The sequence below is a fragment of the Corvus hawaiiensis genome, chromosome 31, assembly GCF_020740725.1.
Source record: "Corvus hawaiiensis isolate bCorHaw1 chromosome 31, bCorHaw1.pri.cur, whole genome shotgun sequence".
Taxonomy (NCBI): Eukaryota; Metazoa; Chordata; class Aves; order Passeriformes; family Corvidae; genus Corvus; species Corvus hawaiiensis.
The window spans coordinates 1-17,756 of NC_063243.1; the positions used below are offsets into that span (position 1 = coordinate 1).

Consider the following 17,756-nt stretch of genomic DNA (forward strand, 5'->3'; position numbering starts at 1 on the left):
GGGGGGTCGGGGACACCGGGGGTCCCAAATGGTCCCAAATGCTGCTGGACCCCAAAACCGATCCCAAAGGATCTCAGATCCCAAACCCTGCTGGATCCCAAACAATCCCAAATTACCCCGAATCCTGGGTCCCAAATGGTCCCAAATGCTGCTGGATCCCAAATAATCCCAGACGATCCCAAACCCCAGAGCCCAAATCCTGCTGGATCCCAAAACCAATCCCAAAGGATCTCAAATCCCAAATCCTGGATTCCGAACAATCCCAAATTACCCCAAATCCTGGATCCCAAATGGTCCCAAATCCTGCTGGATCCCAAATCATCCCAAATCATCCCAAATCATCCCAAATCCTGCTGGACCCCAAAACCAATCCTAAATGATCCCAGATCCTAAATACTGCTGGATCCCAAAAAATCCCAGATCCCAAATGCTGCTGGGTCCAGAAAATCAATCCCAAATCATCCCAAATTCTGGATCCCAAATGATCCCAAACCCCAGAGCCCAAATCCTGCTGGATCCCAAAACCAATCCCAAAGGATCTCAAATCCCAAATCCTGGATTCCGAACAATCCCAAATTACCCCAAGTCCTGGATCACAAGTGATCCTAAATCCTGCTGGATCCCAAATAACCCCCAAAACCAATCCCAAATGACCCCAAATCCTGGATCCCAAACAACCCAAATTCCAGATCCTTCTGGATCCCAGGAAACGATCCCAAATCATCCCAAATCCTGAATCCCAAACAATCCCAAATTACCCCAAGTCCTGGATCCCAAATGATCCTAAACCCTGCTGGATCCCAAATAACCCCAAACGATCCCAAATCATCCCAAATGCTGCTGGATCCCCAAAACCAATCCCAAAGGATCTCAAATCCCAAATTCTGGATTCCGAACAATCCCGAATTGCCCAAAATCCTGGATCCCAAATGATCCCAAATTACCCCAAATCCTGGATCCCAAATGATCCTAAACCCTGCTGGATCCCAAATAACCCCAAACGATCCCAAACCCCAGACCCCAAATCCTGCTGGATTCCCAAGGATTCATCCCAAATGACCCCAAATCCCGAATTCTCCCGCTCTGGCCATCCCCAAGCGCCCCTCCCCAATCCCAAATCCCTGTTTTGGGGCCACTGGAAGTCCGGGGGTGGGCAGGGGTGGGGCGGCCCCTGGAATTCCCGGGAATTGGGCAACAGAATTCTCTGGAAGTCGGGATCAGAATCAAGGTGGGGGCGTTATCCCATTAATTATCCCAGGAACCCAATCACACCCTTAATTATCCTGGGGAGGGGATAACGTGTGAGGAAAGCCGGGGTCGGGATCCATCGGGATTGGGATTGGAATCGATCCCGGAGGAATTTTCCGGCCTTTTCCCCCCCGCCACAGATCCCATAAAATCCCATAAAACCCTAAATCATCCCGGAGCCCGCAGAGCGAGGCCCATGAAATCCCAAATAATCCCAAATAATCCCAAATAATCCCAAATCTCCTAAAGGCCCAAATCCCCCTAAATTCCCAAATAAATCCCACCAAGGAAGTCCCATTAAATCTCTAATAATCCCCAAATGATCCCAAATGATCCCAAATCCCAAAGCTGCTGCTCCGGCCATTCCCAAACCACCGCTGTTCATCCCGGAATTCACCAGGAAAACCCTAAAATCCACCCGGAAAACACTGGAATCCACCAGAAAACCCCGGAATTCCCCCCAAAATTCTCCCAACCGCGGCCAAACCCACCCCAAACCGGGGCAATTCCGGATTTATTCCCCCCCAGAGCCGGGGTTGGGATCGGTCCCGGATTCCCCAATTTTCCACGAATTTCCCAAGGGTTCACCCCAAATTTCCCGCAAATTATCCCCAAATCTCCCATAAATTCATCCCCAAACTTCCATGAATTCCCCCCGAATTTCCAACAAATTATCCCGAATTTCCCGCAAATTCACCCCAAACTTGTGATTTATCCCCCAATTTCCCACAAACTCAGCCAAATTTCCCACAAATTCACCCCAAATTCTCCACAAATTCCCACGAATTCACCCCAAATTTCCCATGATTTCACCCCAAATTCCCCACGAATTATCCCAAATTCCCCATGAATTCACCCCAAATTTCCCATTAATTTTCCCCAAATTCTCCCATGAATTCACCCCAATTTCCCATGAATTCACCCCAAATCCCCACGAATTCACCCAAATTCCCACGAATTCTCCCCAAAACCCCAGGAATTCACCACAAATCCCCCTGAATTCACCCCAATTCTCCACGAATTCTCCCCAAATCCCCCGAATTCACCCCAAATCCCCCCGAATTCACCCAAATCCCCAGGAATTCACCCCAAATCCCCCCGAATTCACCCAAATCCCCCCGAATTCACCACAAATCCCCCCGAATTCTCCCAAATCCCCCGAATTCACCACAAATCCCCAGGAATTCACCCAAATCCCCCCGAATTCACCCAAATCCCCCCGAATTCTCCCAAATCCCCAGGAATTCTCCCCAAATCCCCCCGAATTCACCCCAAATCCCCCCGAATTCGCCCCAAATCCCCACGAATTCACCCAATTTCCCAGGAATTCACCCCAATCCCCCGAATTCACCCCAAATCCCGCCGCCCATCCCAAATTTCCCACCCGGCCCCTCCCGTTGGATTTCCCTGTCCCGGCCGTCCCCAGGCGCCCCCAGTGACGTCACCCAGCGATTCCCGTCCCCACTCGGGACAATTTTAATGAAAATCCCCCCAAATTCCCCAAATTCTGCTCCAACCCCACAGCGGGGGAGGGGGAGGGGACAAGTGACACCAGCGACGCCTCGGCCCCGATGACGTCACCGCCTCCATGACGTCACGGCGGTGACGTCACGGCGCCCGCAGCAGCCCCGGGATGCTCTCGATGGCCTCCCGGCACCTCTGGGCCACCTCGGCGCCGCCGGGGCCACCGGGGCCGCCCAGCAGGAGGTCGCGGACGAGCCCGAGGGTCCCCAGCAGGCGCCGCGTGGCCAGGCTGGAGCTGGCTCGCCACAGCCGCTCGGCCTCGGCCACCGCGGCCACCGCGGCCTCGGGGACGTCGGGGGACGCCGCGTTGGTGGCCCGCGCCCCGTCCAGGGTGGCCTCGATGGCCCCGAGCCGGCGCAGCAGCTCCCGGGGCAGCGCCGTGGCCTTGGCGCACGCGGCCACCAAGCGCCCCAGCGGCCCCAGGGCCACCTCCGCTCGCCGCTTGCTCGTGGCGGCCGCCCTCGCCTTGCTGGTGGCCACCGTGGCCTCCTCCATGGCCTTGGTGGCCGTCGCCACCTTGTCGGTGGCCGCGGCCACCTCGGTCTCGTACTCGGCCACTGCTGAGGCCAAGGAGGCCTTGTCCAGGCCCTGGGCCAGGGCCTTGTCCAGGGCTTCCCAGGGCCTTGCCCAGGGCCTCCAGCAGCTGCCGGCTCGTGGCCACCAGGCTGTCCGTGGCCGTGCCCCAGTGGGCCATCTTGTCCCCCCGGTCCCCCGCGGTGGCCTCGGCGGCGGCCTCGGCGGTGGCCGCGTGCGCGCAGGCGTTACAGAGCTCGGTGGCCTCCCTGACCACCCGGGTCCATTTGTCCGCCACCTCGGCCACCGAGTCCCGCCAGGCGGTGGCCTCGGCTGCCACATGGGCCCAGGTGGCCCCCTGGGCGGCCCTGAGGGCGGCCAGGGCCTGGCCCAGGCGGGTGCTCCCCTGGTGGTCCAGGGCATCTCGGAGGTGATCGATGAAGGCCACCAGGCCCTTGTGCAGGGACCCCGGGGACACGGCCAGCTGGACGTCCCCATTCGACCCGGCCACGGCGGCCGCCAGCTCGCCCAGGGTGGCCACCACGGCCACCAGCGACTCCAGCAGGGACGGGGACAGCTGGGGAGGGGACAGGGGAGCTGTGGTGGCCCTTGTCCCCTGCCGGGGTCCCCTTGGGCCCCTCCCTGCAGGGCTCTGCCGGCCCCTCTGGGCACCCACCCTGCCCCCGTGTGCCCCCTGTCCCTCTGCCAGCCCTGTCCCCTCTGCCACCCCTGTGTCCCCTCTGCCACCCCCTGTGTCCCCTCTGTCCCTCTGCCACCCCTGTGTCCCCTCTGCCACCCCTGTGTCCCCCTGTCCCTCTGCCACCCCCTGTGTCCCCTCTGCCACCCCTGTGTCCCCCTGTCCCTCTGCCACCCCTGTGTCCCCTCTGCCACCCTGTGTCCCCTGTGTCCCCCTGTGTCCCCTCTGCCACCCCTGTGTCCCCCTGTCCCTCTGCCACCCACTGTCCCCTCCTGCCACCCCCCCTGTGTCCCCTGTGTCCCCTGTGTCCCCTCTGCCACCCCCTGTGTCCCCCTGTCCCTCTGCCACCCCTGTGTCCCCTCTGCCACCCCCTGTGTCCCCTCTGTCCCCTGTGTCCCCTCTGCCACCCCTGTGTCCCCCTGTCCCTCTGCACCCACTGTCCCCTCCTGCCACCCCCCTGTGTCCCCCTGTCCCTCTGTCACCCCCTTGCCACCCCCTCCTCCTCCCCCTGTTTCCCCTCTGCCAGCCCCTGTGTCCCCCCCGCCACCCCCCTGTGTCCCCTGTCCCTCTGCCACCCCTGTCCCCTCCTGCCACCCCCTGCCACCCCCCTGCCCCGCCCTTGTCCCCTCCTGCCACGCCCTGTCCCCTCTGTCACCCCCCTTGCCACCCCCCCTCCTCCTCCCCCCGTGTCCCCTCTGCCACCCCCTGTCCCCTCTGTCACCCCCCTGCCACCCCCCTGCCCCGCCCTGTCCCCTCTGTCACCCCCCGTCCCCTCCTGCCACCCCCCTGCCCCTCCTTGTCCCCTCCTCCTCCCCCCCCGTGTCCCCTCTGCCACCCCCCCGTGTCCCCCCGTCCCTCTGCCACCCCTGTCCCCCCCCCCGTCTCCTCCTGCCCCCCCGCCACCCCCCTGTGTCCCCCCGTCCCTCTGCCACCCCCCTGTCCCCCCCCTTGTCCCCTCTGTCCCCCCCTTGCCACCCCCTCCTCCTCCTCCCCCCGTGTCCCCCCCCCCCGTCCCCTCCCCCCCCCCGGCATTGTCGCACCTCTCGGGGCTCCATGGCCGCTGGGGACGCTCCGGGGACACTCCGGGGACACTCGGGGGTGGGAGGCGGGGACACACCCGGGGGGACACCCCGGGGACACTCGGGGGGACACGCGGGGGGACACGCGAGGAAGCGGCGGCGGGGCCGGGGAGGGGGGGGAAGGGCGAGGGGACGTCACCGGCCCCGCCCCCCCCCCCGCCCGCGGGGCCACGCGGGGTCCCCGATGTCCCCCCGATGTCCCCCCGATGTCCCCGAGTGTCCCCAACAGGACCCCACAAGCCCCGATGTCCCCTCAGGTCCCCACATGACCCCACAATGTCCCCAACAGACCCCGATGTCCCCTCAGGGTCCCCAACAGGGACCAAATGTCCCCCTCCCTGTCCCCACACGACCCCGATGTCCCGGAGTGTCCCCAGCAGGACCCCACAGGCCCCGATGTCCCCTCAGGGCCCCCAACAGGGCCCCAATGTCCCCCCCTGATGTCCCCAACAGGGCCCCAATGTCCCCAACAGGGTCCCAATGTCCCCCCCGATGTCCCCAACAGGGTCCCAATGTCCCCCCGATGTCCCCAACAGGGCCCCAATGTCCCCAGTATCCCCCTGATGTCCCCAACAGGACCTCAATGTCCCCCCCGATGTCCTGTTTGGGACACTGGGGGGACCTCGGGGCCATCAGGGTGACCCCAAATCGGGGCAGGGGACTTGAGCGTGGCCGCGGTGTCCCCAAGGGAAGCACACGGGGGTGTCCGTCGGGGTGTCCCCACGTCCCAGCGGTGACAGTGCCACCCCCCATGTCCCCAGCCCGTCCCTACACCTGCGCCACCAGCACCCCCAGTGCCACCTTCAGCTTCCGCATCACCTCCTTGTCCTCCCTGTCCCTCGATGTCCCCAAGGCCTCCACGATGTCCTCGAGCACCCGGGCGCTCTCGGGGAACCCCTGTGCCACTGTCCCCCACGGTGTCACCTTCCTGTCCTCGGCGACAGCGGCCACCAACCTCTTCAGCGCGTCCATCGCCATCTCCAGCCGCCCCATGGCGGCCCCGATGGCCGCGGCGGTGGCCCTGGTGGCCTCGGCGGCGGCCCTGGCGGCCACCACCTGCCGGGCGCGGTCACGCAGGCGCTGGGCCGTGTCCCGCTGCTGGGCGGCGGCGGTGGCCAAGTGACGCCGCGATGTCCCCAAGCCCCAGGCGGCCACCTCGCAGACCACGGCCACCGAGCCAAGGGCCAGCAGGAGCTGAGCGTCCTTTGTCACCCCCAGGGCGGCGCGAACCGAGTCCAGGGCCACTGCGGGGACAGAGGGGACACTGCAGAGGTGGCATCAGGGACACCAGAGCGGTGCCACCAGGGACAGAGCAGTGGCACCGGGCCGGTGGCACCAGGGCTGTCCCAGGGGCCACCAGCCCAGTGTCACCAGTTCCATCCCAGTGCTGCCATCTCATCCCATCCCCCTGTCCCCATCCCAGTGTCACCAGTTCCATCCCAGTACCATCTCATCCCATCCCCCTGTCCCCATCCCAGTGTCCCCAGTTCCATCCCAGTACCACTATCTCATCCCATCCCAGTGCCGCCATCTCATCCCATTCCAGTGTCCCCATCCCAGTGTCCCCAGTCCCATCCCAGTGTCCCCACCCCACTGCCACCAGCTCAGTGTCATTCCAGTGCAACCACCCCAGTGTCCCCAGTTTCCCCAGTCCCATCCCAGTGCCACCATCTCATCCCATTAACAGTGCCACCATCCCAGTGTCCCCAGTCCCCTCCCAGTGTCCCCATCCCCGTGTCCCCGGTCCCATCCCAGTGTCCCCAGTCCCCTCCCAGCGTCCCCATCCCAGTGTCCCCATCCCAGTGCCACCACCCCATTCTCACCATACCGATGTCACCAGCCCAATGTCACCAACCCAGTTCCATCCCAGTGTCCCCAGTCCCACTCCAGTGTCCCCAGTCCCATCCCAGTGCCACCACTCCAGTGCCACCAGCTCAGTGTCGTTCCAGTGTCACCACCCCAGTGCCACCAATCCCATCCCAGTATCACCAGTCCCACCCCAGTGCCACCATCTCATCCCATACCAGTGCCACCATCCCACTGTCCCCAGTCCTATCTCAATGTCACCAGTTCTATCCCAGTGCCACCATCCCAGTGTCCCCAGTCCCCTCCCAGTGCCACCACCCCAGTGCTACCAGCTCAGTGTCATTCCAGTGTCCCCATCCCAGTGTCCCCAGTCCTATCCCAGTGTCCCCAGTCCCACCCCAGTGTCCCCAGTTGCAGCCCAGTGCCACCAGCCCAGTGTCACCGGTTCCACCCCAGTGTCACCAGTTCCATCCCAGTGTCCCCAGTCCCCTCCCAGTGCCACCACCCCAGTGCCACCAGCCCAGTGCCACCAGCCCAGTGAGTCATCCCAGTGTGATCCCAGTGTCCCCACCCCAGTGTCCCCAGTGTCCCCGGTCCCATCCCAGTGTCCCCATCCCGGTGCCACCACCCCATTCTCACCATACCGATGTCACCAGCCCGATGTCACCAACCCAGTTCCATCCCAGTGTCCCCAGTCCCCTCCCAGTGCCACCACCCCAGTGCCACCAGCTCAGTGTCATTCCGGTGTCCCCATCCCAGTGTCTCCAGTCCTATCCCAGTGTCCCCAGTTCTATCCCAGTGCCACCATCCCAGTGCCATCAGTCCCATCCCAGTGTCCCCAATCCCACCCATGTCCCCAGTTCCATCCCAGTGTCCCCAGTTCTATCCCAGTGTCCCAAGTTCCATCCCAGTGCCACCAATCCCATCCCAGTATCACCAGTCCCACCCCAGTGCCACCATTTCATTCCATCCCAATGTCCCCAGTCCTATCCCAGTGTCCCCATCCCAATGTCCCCAGTCCCATCCCAGTGCCACCATCCCAGTGTCCCCGGTGCCGTCCCAGTGCCGCCGTCCCAGTGCCACCATCCCAGTGCCACCATACCAATGCCACCAGCCCAGTGAGTCATCCCAGTTCCATCCCAGTTTCCCCAGTTCCATCCCAGTGCCACCACCCCAGTGCCACCAGCTCAGTGTCATTCCAGTGCCACCACCCCAGTGCCACCAGTCCCATCCCAGTATTCCCAATCCCATCCCAGTGTCCCCAGTCCCCTCCCAGTGTCCCCATCCCAGTGCCACCACCCCACTGTCCCCAGTCCTATCCCAGTGTCCCCAGTTCCATCCATGTCCCCGTCCCAGTGTCCCCAGTCCCATCCCAGTGCCACCATCCCAGTATCCCCAGTCCCATCCCAGTATCCTCAGTCCCACCCCAGTGTCCCCAGTCCGGGGCACGGGAAGGTCTCTACTGGTCTGCAGGGCTCCATACTGGTCTATACTGGTCCACACTGGTCTATACTGGTCTGAACTGGTTCCCACTGCTTTATATTGGTTCATACTGATCCATACTGGTTTATACTGGTTCCCACAGCTGTACACTGGTCCATACTGGTCTATACTGGTTTATACTGGTCCCTACTGGTCATGGCAGGGGAAAGTTCCTCCTGGTCTGTAGAAACTCATACTGGTTTATACTGGTCTGAACTGGTCCCCACTGCTCTGTACTGGTCCCCACTGCTCCCTGCTGCTCTATACTGGTTCATACTGGTCTAAACTGGTCTATACTGGTCAGGGCAGGGGAAAGTATCTACTGGTCTGTAGCCATTCATACTGGTCTGAACTGGTTTATATTGGTTTATACTGGTTAATACTGCTCCGTATTGGTTTATATTGGTTTATACTGGTTTATATTGGTTTATACTGGTTTATACTGGTTTATATTGGTTTATACTGGTTAATACTGGTTTATACTGGTTTATACTGGTTTATATTGGTTTATACTGGTTAATACTGGTTTATGCTGCTCTATACTGGTTAATACTGGTCTATACTGGTTTATATTGGTTAATACTGGTTTATGCTGCTCTATACTGGTTTATACTGGTTAATACTGGTCTATACTGGTTTATACTGGTTAATACTGGTTTATACTGCTCTATACTGGTTTATACTGGTTTATACTGGTCTATACTGTTTTTTACTGGTTATACTGGTTTTTACTGGTTTATGCTGGTCTATACTGGTTTCTATTGGTTTATATTGGTTTATACTGGTTAATACTGGTTTATATTGGTTTATAGTGGTTTATACTGGTTCATATTGGTTAATACTGGTTTATATTGGTTTATACTGGTTAATACTGGTTTATACTGCTCTATACTGCTCTATACTGGTTTATAGTGGTTTATACTGGTTTATATTGGTTTATACTGGTTAATACTGGTTTATGCTGCTCTATACTGGTTTATACTGGTTAATACTGGTCTATACTGGTTTATATTGGTTTATACTGGTTCATATTGGTTAATACTGGTTTATATTGGTTTATACTGGTTAATACTGCTCTATACTGGTTTTTACTGGTTTATACTGGTCTATACTGGTTTTTACTGGTTTATACTGGTTAATACTGGTTAATACTGGTTTATACTGGTCTATACTGGTTTATACTGGTTTATATTGGTTTATACTGGTTAATACTGGTTAATACTGGTTTATATTGGTTTATACTGGTTTATATTGGTTTATACTGGTTAATACTGGTTTATACTGGTTTATATTGGTTTATACTGGTTAATACTGGTTCATATTGGTTTATACTGGTTTATATTGGTTAATACTGGTTTATATTGGTTTATACTGGTTAATACTGGTTTATACTGGTTTATATTGGTTTATACTGGTTAATACTGGTTCATATTGGTTTATACTGGTTTATATTGGTTAATACTGGTTTATATTGGTTTATACTGGTTAATACTGGTTTATACTGGTTTATATTGGTTTATACTGGTTAATACTGGTTCATATTGGTTTATACTGGTTTATATTGGTTTATACTGGTTAATACTGGTTTATACTGCTCTGTACTGGTTTATACTGGTCTATACTGGTTTATACTGGTTAATACTGGTTTATATTGGTTTATACTGGTTTATACTCACGCACAGCCGCGCACAGCACCGTCAGCCCCATGGCCGCGCCCTGCCCGGCCCGGAGCCCAACCCATCCAAACTGGTCTGTACTGGTTCCCTGTGCCCCACACCAACCCATACTGGTTTATACTGGTCTATACTGCTCTATACTGGTCTATACTGGTCTATACTGGTTTATACTCACGCACAGCCGCGCACAGCACCGTCAGCCCCATGGCCGCGCCCTGCCCGGCCCGGAGCCCAACCCATCCAAACTGGTCTGTACTGGTTCCCTGTGCCCCACACCAACCCATACTGCTCTATACTGCTCTATACTGCTCTATACTGGTCTGTACTGGTCTGTACTGGTCTATACTGGTCTATACTGGTTTATACTCACGCACAGCCGCGCACAGCACCGTCAGCCCCATGGCCGCGCCCTGCCCGGCCCGCAGCCAGCGCTGCCACCCCTGGAGCCTCTCCTGCTCCTTCTCCAGCCTCTGCGCCGCCCGCTCGGCCTCGGCCCCGCCGTGGCGCAGCAGCTCCTCGTCCTCGTCCTTGTCCACCGACGACTCCGTGGCCACCGGGGGGGTCCACGCGTCCCACAGGGCCTTGTGCAGCTGCTGCCGCGTCTCCTGGGCCTCGGCCAGCACGGCCTTGGCCTGCGCCAGCACCTCGGGGATGGTGGCCGCTGTCCCCAAGGCCTCGGCCAGGTCCACCAGGGCCTCCAGGGTCCGGTCCCGCACGGCCCCCGACCGGGCCACCTCGGGGGGGAGGGGCGGGGGGGACACCTGGGGACAGGGGGAGAGGGGGGTTGGGGGGATGTGTCCCCAGTTCCAGCCCAGTGTCCCCAGCTCCAGCCCAGTGTCCCCAGTCCCCTCCCAGTGCCCCCAGTTCCATCCCAGTGTCACTGCCCCAGTGTCACTGCCCCAGTGTCACCAGCCCAGTGTCCCCAGTCCCCTCCCAGTGTCCCCAGTCCACTCCCAGTGTCACCAGCCCAGTGTCACCAGCCCAGTGTCCCCAGTCCCCTCCCAGTGTCCCCAGTCCACTCCCAGTGTCACCATCCCAGTATCACCACCTCAGGGTCACCAGCCCAGCGTCCCCAGTTCCAGCCCAGTGTCCCCAGTTCCAGCCCAGCGTCCCCAGTTCCAGCCCAGTATCCCCAGTTCCAGCCCAGTGTCCTCAGTCCTCTCCCAGTGCCCCCAGTTCCAGCCCAGTGCCCCCAGTTCCAGCCCAGTGTCCTCAGTCCTCTCCCAGTGCCACCAGTTCCATCCCAGTGTCCCCAGTTCCAGCCCAGCGTCCCCAGTTCCAGCACAGTGTCCCCAGTCCCCTCCCAGTGTCCCAAATCCTCTGCCAGAGTCCCCAGTCCTCTCCCAGTGCCACCAGTTCCATCCCAGTGTCACCAGTCCCCTCCCAGTGTCCCCAGTCCTCTCCCAGTGTCCCCAGGGGGCATGGGGGGAGTCCCAGGGATTTTGGGGTGTCCCAGGTGAGCTTTGGGGGGGTCCCAGGTGAGGCTCCCGAGGGATTTGGGGGGTTCCAGGTATTGGGGAGGGTCCCAGGTGAGGTTTTGGGGGTCTCAGGTGAGGGGTCCCCAGGTATTTGGGAGGGTCCTGGGTGTCCTGGGGGGGCTTAGGGGGGTCCCAAGGGATTTGGGGGGGGGGGGTCTCAGGTGAGGTTTGGGGGGTCCCAGGTGAGGTTTTGGGGATCCCCAGTGAGAGTTCCCAGGGGTTTGGGGGGTCCCAGGGGTCCTGGGGGGGATTTGGGGGGTCCCAGGTGAGGTTTGGGGGGTCCCAGGTGAGGTTTTGGGGGTCCCAGGTGAGGTTTGGGGGGTCCCCTGTGGGAGTCCCCAGAGGTCTGGGGGGTCCCAGGTGTCCGGAGGGGCTCCAGGTGAGGTGGGGAGGGGGCTCAGGTGGGATCCGGGGGGGTCCTGGGTGTCCTGGGGGACTCAGCTGAGGTTCCCCGGGGATTTGGGGCTTTCCAGGTGAGAATTCTCAGGGATTTGGGGCTTCCCGGGTGCCCAGGTGAGGCTCCCAGGAGGTTTTGGGGTTCCCAGGTGCCCAGGTGAGGTTTTGGGGGGTCCCACCTGAACCCCCCCAGGAACTTGGGGGGTCTCCCACCCCCATTTTCCCCCTCTCCGGCCCCTCCGGACTCTGCGCACTCCGGAACTTTCCACTTCCCTTTTCCCTCCCGGCCGCACCCACGGCCCTGGGGGCTCCCAAATCCTCCCCAAAACCCCCCAAATTCCCCCCAAACCCCCCTCAGGTACCCGGGCTGGGGGGTCCTCCCGGGGCTTTTGGGGGTCCCGACCTTGGGCTCCATCTCCAGCAGCATCCAGAGGCTCCGGCTGGAACTGTGAGGGATGAGGGCGTCAAGGGTGAGAGGAGGGAGGGACCCACGCCCTGATCCTCCCCCGAGCCGGGCAGAATTTGCCCTGCCAGGACCTCATTGACCCTTTCGGGGCCGGGTTTAACCCCTCAAGGCCCTGATTTATCCCCCAGGGCTCCATTTCCCCTTCCAGGACATGGATTTACCCCCTCAGGACCCATTTACCACACCCAGAGCCTTGATTTCTGCCTCCAGGACCCTGATTTATCCCCTCAGGACCTCATTTGTAGTTCCAGGACCCCATTTAATCCCTCAGGGGCCTTCTTTACCCCCCTCAGGACCCCATTTACCCTTCCAAGACCCCATTTACCCCTCTCAGGACCCATTTATCCCACCCAGGGCCTGGATTTCCCCTTCCAGGACCCCGATTGACCCCCTCAGGACCCCAATTACCCTTTCGAGACCCCCATTTACCCCTTCAGGGCCCCAGTTCCCCTTCCAGGACCCCATTTACCCCCTCAGGACCCATTTACCTCACCCAGGGCCTTGATTTCCCCTTCCAGGACCCCCCCTTTACCATGGAAACCAACCCATCAAGGCCTGGTCGCTTCCGGGTGCGGTTTCCATGGTGACGGGGGGGTCCTGAGGGGGTTATTGGGGTCCTGGAAGGGTAAAAGGGCTCTTTAGGGGTTCAGTGGGGTCCTGGAAGGGTAAATGGGGTCTTGAGGGGGTGAATGGGGTCCTGGCAGGGGGAATGAGGGTCCTGAGGGGGTGAAGGGCATCCTACGGATGTAATTCAGGGTCCTGGAAGGGTCGATCAGGGTCCCAAGGGCATAAATGAGGTCGGGAGGGGGTAAATGGGGTCCTGAAAGGGTAAATGAGGGTCCTGGCAGGGTAAATGAGAGTCCTGAGAGGGTAGATCAGGGTCCTGGCAGGGTAAATGAGGGTCCTGAAAGGGTCAGTGAGGGTCCTGGCAGGGTAAATGGGGTCCTGGCAGGGTCAATGAGGGTCCTGAATTCCATCTGTAGGACCCCATTTAACCCTTCAGAACCTTCATTGACCCTGCCAGGACCTCATGACCCCCCTCAGAACACTGATTGACCCTGCCAGGACCCTGACCCCTTTCCCCCCGTTTCAAGGCCCCGTTTCCCCTTCCAGGACCCCACTTAGCCCCTCTCGGACCCTTCTTTCCCCTTCCAGGACCCCATTTACCCCTCAGGACCCGCCCCTTTTCCCTTCCAGGACCCCATTCCAGCCCTCCCGGCTCGGCCCCGCCCTCAGGCCCCGCCCCCGAGCGCTGATTGGTCCGTTCGGGGAGGGGGCGGGGCCAAGGGGAGGGGGCGGGGCCTGAGCCGAGCGCGGGAATCGAAACCGAAATCGGGGGGGGAGGGGAGGGGCCCCCAAATCCCGGGAATTCCCCAAAAACGGGACCCGGGACCCCCCAAATCCCGGGAATTCCCAAAAAAGGGGAGCCGGGACCCCCAAATCCTGGGAATTCCCTGGGAAATCCCAAAAACGGGGCCCGGGACCCCCCAATTCCCGGGAATTCCCCCAAAGACGGGACCCGGGACCCCCCAAATTCCCGGGAATTCCGAGCGAATCCGGGCTGGAATCTGTTGGGGTCCCTCCCCTGCCTTGTAGCCCTGGGAGAGGGGCCCTGAGGGCACAGACACGGGGTTTCCCTGCCCCTGCTCAGCCTCGTTCCCATTGGTTGGTTTGTGTTCCCTGCGCGGGCTGAAGGACCCTTGGTCCCGTGACTGGAACAGTTCCTCGGCAGAGCCCCGGCCATGCGGCTGGAGAAATAAACATCTCTGAAACAGCTAGCAAGAATCTGTCTGTCCATATATATTTCCTTTCCACGGGACTCCTGGTTTGATATATGCGTGTTGCAGGATCCCCACTGCAACAAATGGTGGAGATTTGTGAGCAGAACGATCCCCGATCCCTAAGCGACTGATTTGTGTGAGTAAACCCTGGAAACTTTGGATTCCTCTTCTTGGTTTTGCTTTGCTATTCCATATCTAAACTATGGAGGAACCGTGGGAAGACTCTTGGCTCTCAGAGCCGCATATGGACATTTATCTTAAACTTAAAATGATTCTTGAACAACGATTTGTAAATTTTAGCTTGATTCAAGCTCAAAAAGAACTGAAACACTTCCTGGCATGGTTGTTTAAGAACTTTTTCTATGTTTCTTGGGATTTAATTATTACCAAGGGCTTTTGGAAAACCGTTTGGACACAGTTAATACTGGAGTCAAAATATATGCCGATGGAAGAATATTTTCGTGAATATTATTTAGTTACCGAGACTGTTGAGCAATGTCAGCTGTGTCCTGGTGAAGGGAAGCCTGGCGCAGGGACCGTGCGGCCCAGGCCACGTGCACCGAGCGCTCTGAGAGCAGCAGCGAGGCAGTTCCCGCGCGCGGGCGGAGCCACGCGAGCCGCAGTGTCGGTGGCGGAGCGAGGCGCGGCGGGAGCGGCGGGACCCGGCGGTGCCCGAATGGCCCCGTGCAGCGCGTGGTGGAGCGAGCCCCGTGAACGCCCGGCCGAGAGGGGCGGCGCGCGGGCGGCGGCTGGAGGCGGTGGCGGTGGAACGGAGCCGCGCCCGGCCGAGACGCGCGCTGGAGCGGGGCGCGGGGGAGTCATCGCCCGGGGACCCGGCCGAGACGTGGGTGCAGCGCCCGGCAGCGGCAGCGAAGCTGCGACCAGAGGAGGCGACGCACGGAGAACTGAGCGGCGCGGCCCGGCCCGGCCCGCGCAGCCCCGAACGCGACCCCGGGAAGAACGCGCAGGCACCAGCAGCCCCGACAATTCCAACACGGGAGCGACCGAAAGAGAGAGCAAAGACGCAGCGAGACAGAAAACAGCAGCCACTTGGAAAAAGGAAAAGATCATAGCAACTAAGACCTTAGGGATAGTAAAATGGTATAATGTTAAGCAAAATTATGGTTTTATAACAAGGTGTGACAACCAGCAAGACATATTCGTGCATAGAACTGCTATTAAAAAGAATAACCCTGAAAAATGCATCCCAAGCTTGGGAGATGGAGAGGTGGTGGAATTTAATATTGTACTAGGGAGAAAAGGGTTACAAGCATCGCAGGTCACTGGGCCTGATGGTGTTTCTGTAAAAGGCAGTATATATGCAAAAAATCGTAGTCATGTTAGACAGTATCTCCATTGTAAGCCCCCCCTACAGTTTCCCTTTCCTAATCCCACCTTTCCCTTTTACCCTATATCCTATTACCCCCAGTGTATTCCCAATCCGTTTTTTCACCCATGGTTTCCCTCACAAAACCATGCTTTTGCCAATTGTTTCCCCAAAAATCCCTTTCCAATGCCGAGTGGGGGATGAAAAGGGGGAGGGAAGAAGTTAAACCCTCTCCTGCCTCAGTTTCCCCACAAAGCATGCCCGGAGAGTTCTGTCTCCCTTCTGTCAGCCCTAAGATGTTCCAGAGAATCTGTTTGGACATTTAAAGACTCAGGAGGGTGGCTTGTTTTGTCTTGAAACTGTTCTTGTTATGTTTATCCAGTTGTTTTCATTCTCCTTTTATTAAAATAAAACGGGTGAGGTGTTGGGGTCCCTCCCCTGCCGTGTAGCCCTGGGAGAGGGGCCCTGAGGGCACAGACACGGGGTTTCCTGTCCCTGCTCAGCCTCGTTCCCATTGGTTGGTTTGTGTTCCCTGCGCGGGCAGAAGGACCCTTGTCCCGTGACTGGGACAGTTCTGGGCAGAGCTCCGGCCATGCGGCTGGAGAAATAAACATCTCTGAAACAGCTATCAAGAATCTGTCTGTATATATATATTTCCTTTCCACGGGACTCCTGGTTTGATATATGCGTGTTGCAGGATCCCCCACTGCAACAGGAATCGGGATGGGAGGGAGCGGATTTGGGGAGAGAAAGGGGCAATTTGGGCAAAGGGAGGGGGGGAAATGGGGGAAATGGGAAACATGGGAAAAAAATGGGGGAAAATGGGGAAAAAATGGGGAAAATGGGGGAAAAAAGGGAGAAAAGGGGAAAAGGGGGAGAAAGAGAGAAAAAAGAAAAAAATGGGGGAAAAATGGGAAAAAGGGGAAAAATGAGGGGAAAAGGGAGGGGGGAAAAGGAAAAAAATGGCAAAAAATAAGAGGGAAAAGGGAAAAAAATGGGGGGGAAATGGGAAAAATGGGGGAAAAAGATGGGGGGGAAAGGGGGGAAATTGGAGAAAAAAGGGAAAAAGGGGGAGAAAAAGGGAAAAAAGGAAAAAAATGGGGGGGAAGGGGGAAAATGGGAAAAATGGAGAAAAAAGGGAAAAAATGGGGAAAATGGGGAAATTGGAAAAAAAAGGGGAAAAGGGGGAAGAAAAAGGGAAAATGGGAAAAAATGGGGGGAAAAAAGGAGCATGAAAAGGGGGAAAGGGGAGAAAGGGAAAAATGGGGAAAAGGGAGGGAAAGGCAGGAAAAAAGGGGGGAAAAGGGGGGAAAAAAGGAGGGGAAAGGGAAAAATGGAGGAAAATGGGAAAAAAGGGGGAAAGAGAAAAGGGGGGGAGGGAAAAATGGGGAAAATGGTGGAAAAAAGGGAAAAATGGGGGAAAAGGAGGGAAAAAGGAAAAATGGGGAAAAAGGGTAAAAAAGCAGGGAAAAAATGGGGAAGAAAGGGGAAAATGGGAAAAATGGGGGAAAAGGGGGGGAAATGTGGAAAAAAAACGGGAATAAAGGGGGAGAAAAAGGGAAAAAATGGGAAAAAGCGAAAAATGAGGGGAAAAGGGGGGGGAAGGAAAAAGGGGGGAAAATGGGGAAAAAAGGGAAAAAATGGGGAGGAAAAGGGGGAAAAAGTGGGATAAGTTCGGTTCGGGGATTTGTGGGAGCGGCGGGAATGCGGCGTTAATTGGGGCGTTAATTGGGGCGTTAATTGGGGCGTTAATTAAGTGGGATGACGGAATCCCGGGAGAGGAGCGCACCCGGGGATCATCGGATTCTTGGGAAGCGCCCGCGGGCGGAGGGAAACCGCCGGGAATTCGGGGGATTGGGGGAATTTCAGGAATTTCGGCTCCTCCGGAAATGGGAAAAGCGGGAAAAGGGAAAGGAAAGGGGGAGGAATGCGGATTAAAGGAGGAAAAAGTCGGGAATCGAGGGGACGGGGAATGTTCCGGGAGGTTCTGGAGCAAAAAGCGCCGAATTCCACGGAAAATCGCCTGGATTTCGGGAGAATCCACGAATCGGAGCCTCGGGAGGGCGTTAAAAGTGGAATTTTTTCCCAGGGAATTCCTGGATTTTAACGCTCCGAATTGGGATCAAAAGGGGATTTTTCCCGGGAATTCCCGGTTTTCCAGGAGTTTTTTTATCGCTGGGAAATCAACGCGTTTATCCCAGGTGCTAAAATCCAGGAATTTCCTGGAAAATCAACGTTTTATCCCAGTTTGGGGGCATTAAAATCCCCCCAAAATCCCCTCAG

At 58.0% G+C, this 17,756-nt stretch overlaps 2 protein-coding genes across 2 annotated transcripts; both read right to left on the reverse strand.

Moving 5' to 3' along the window:
- Positions 1 to 2,711: 2,711 nt before the first annotated feature.
- On the reverse strand, positions 2,712 to 5,151 carry LOC125318852 (collagen alpha-1(III) chain-like). The gene is made up of 2 exons (XM_048289770.1): positions 5,023 to 5,151; positions 2,712 to 3,862 (listed from the first exon to the last, which is right to left on the reverse strand). The coding sequence occupies exons 1-2, from the start codon at positions 5,035 to 5,037 to the stop codon at positions 2,843 to 2,845; spliced, it is 1,035 nt and encodes a 344-aa protein (XP_048145727.1). The 5' UTR covers positions 5,038 to 5,151; the 3' UTR covers positions 2,712 to 2,842.
- Positions 5,152 to 5,574: 423 nt separating this feature from the next.
- Positions 5,575 to 13,000, reverse strand: LOC125318853. The gene is made up of 4 exons (XM_048289772.1): positions 12,911 to 13,000; positions 12,303 to 12,345; positions 10,396 to 10,786; positions 5,575 to 6,305 (listed from the first exon to the last, which is right to left on the reverse strand). The coding sequence occupies exons 2-4, from the start codon at positions 12,324 to 12,326 to the stop codon at positions 5,830 to 5,832; spliced, it is 891 nt and encodes a 296-aa protein (XP_048145729.1). The 5' UTR covers positions 12,327 to 12,345; positions 12,911 to 13,000; the 3' UTR covers positions 5,575 to 5,829.
- Positions 13,001 to 17,756: the final 4,756 nt, after the last annotated feature.

Excerpts from the sequence above, each read along its gene's own strand:
- LOC125318853 (XM_048289772.1), bottom strand. The coding sequence starts at position 12,326 with ATGCTGCTGGAGATGGAGCCCAAG. Across the intron at positions 10,787-12,302 it reads TGCTGGAGATGGAGCCCAAG|GTGTCCCCCCCGCCCCTCCC; the intron begins GTCGGGACCCCC and ends CCCTGTCCCCAG. Across the intron at positions 6,306-10,395 it reads GGTGCTGTGCGCGGCTGTGC|TGGCCCTGGACTCGGTTCGC; the intron begins GTGAGTATAAAC and ends CTGTCCCCGCAG.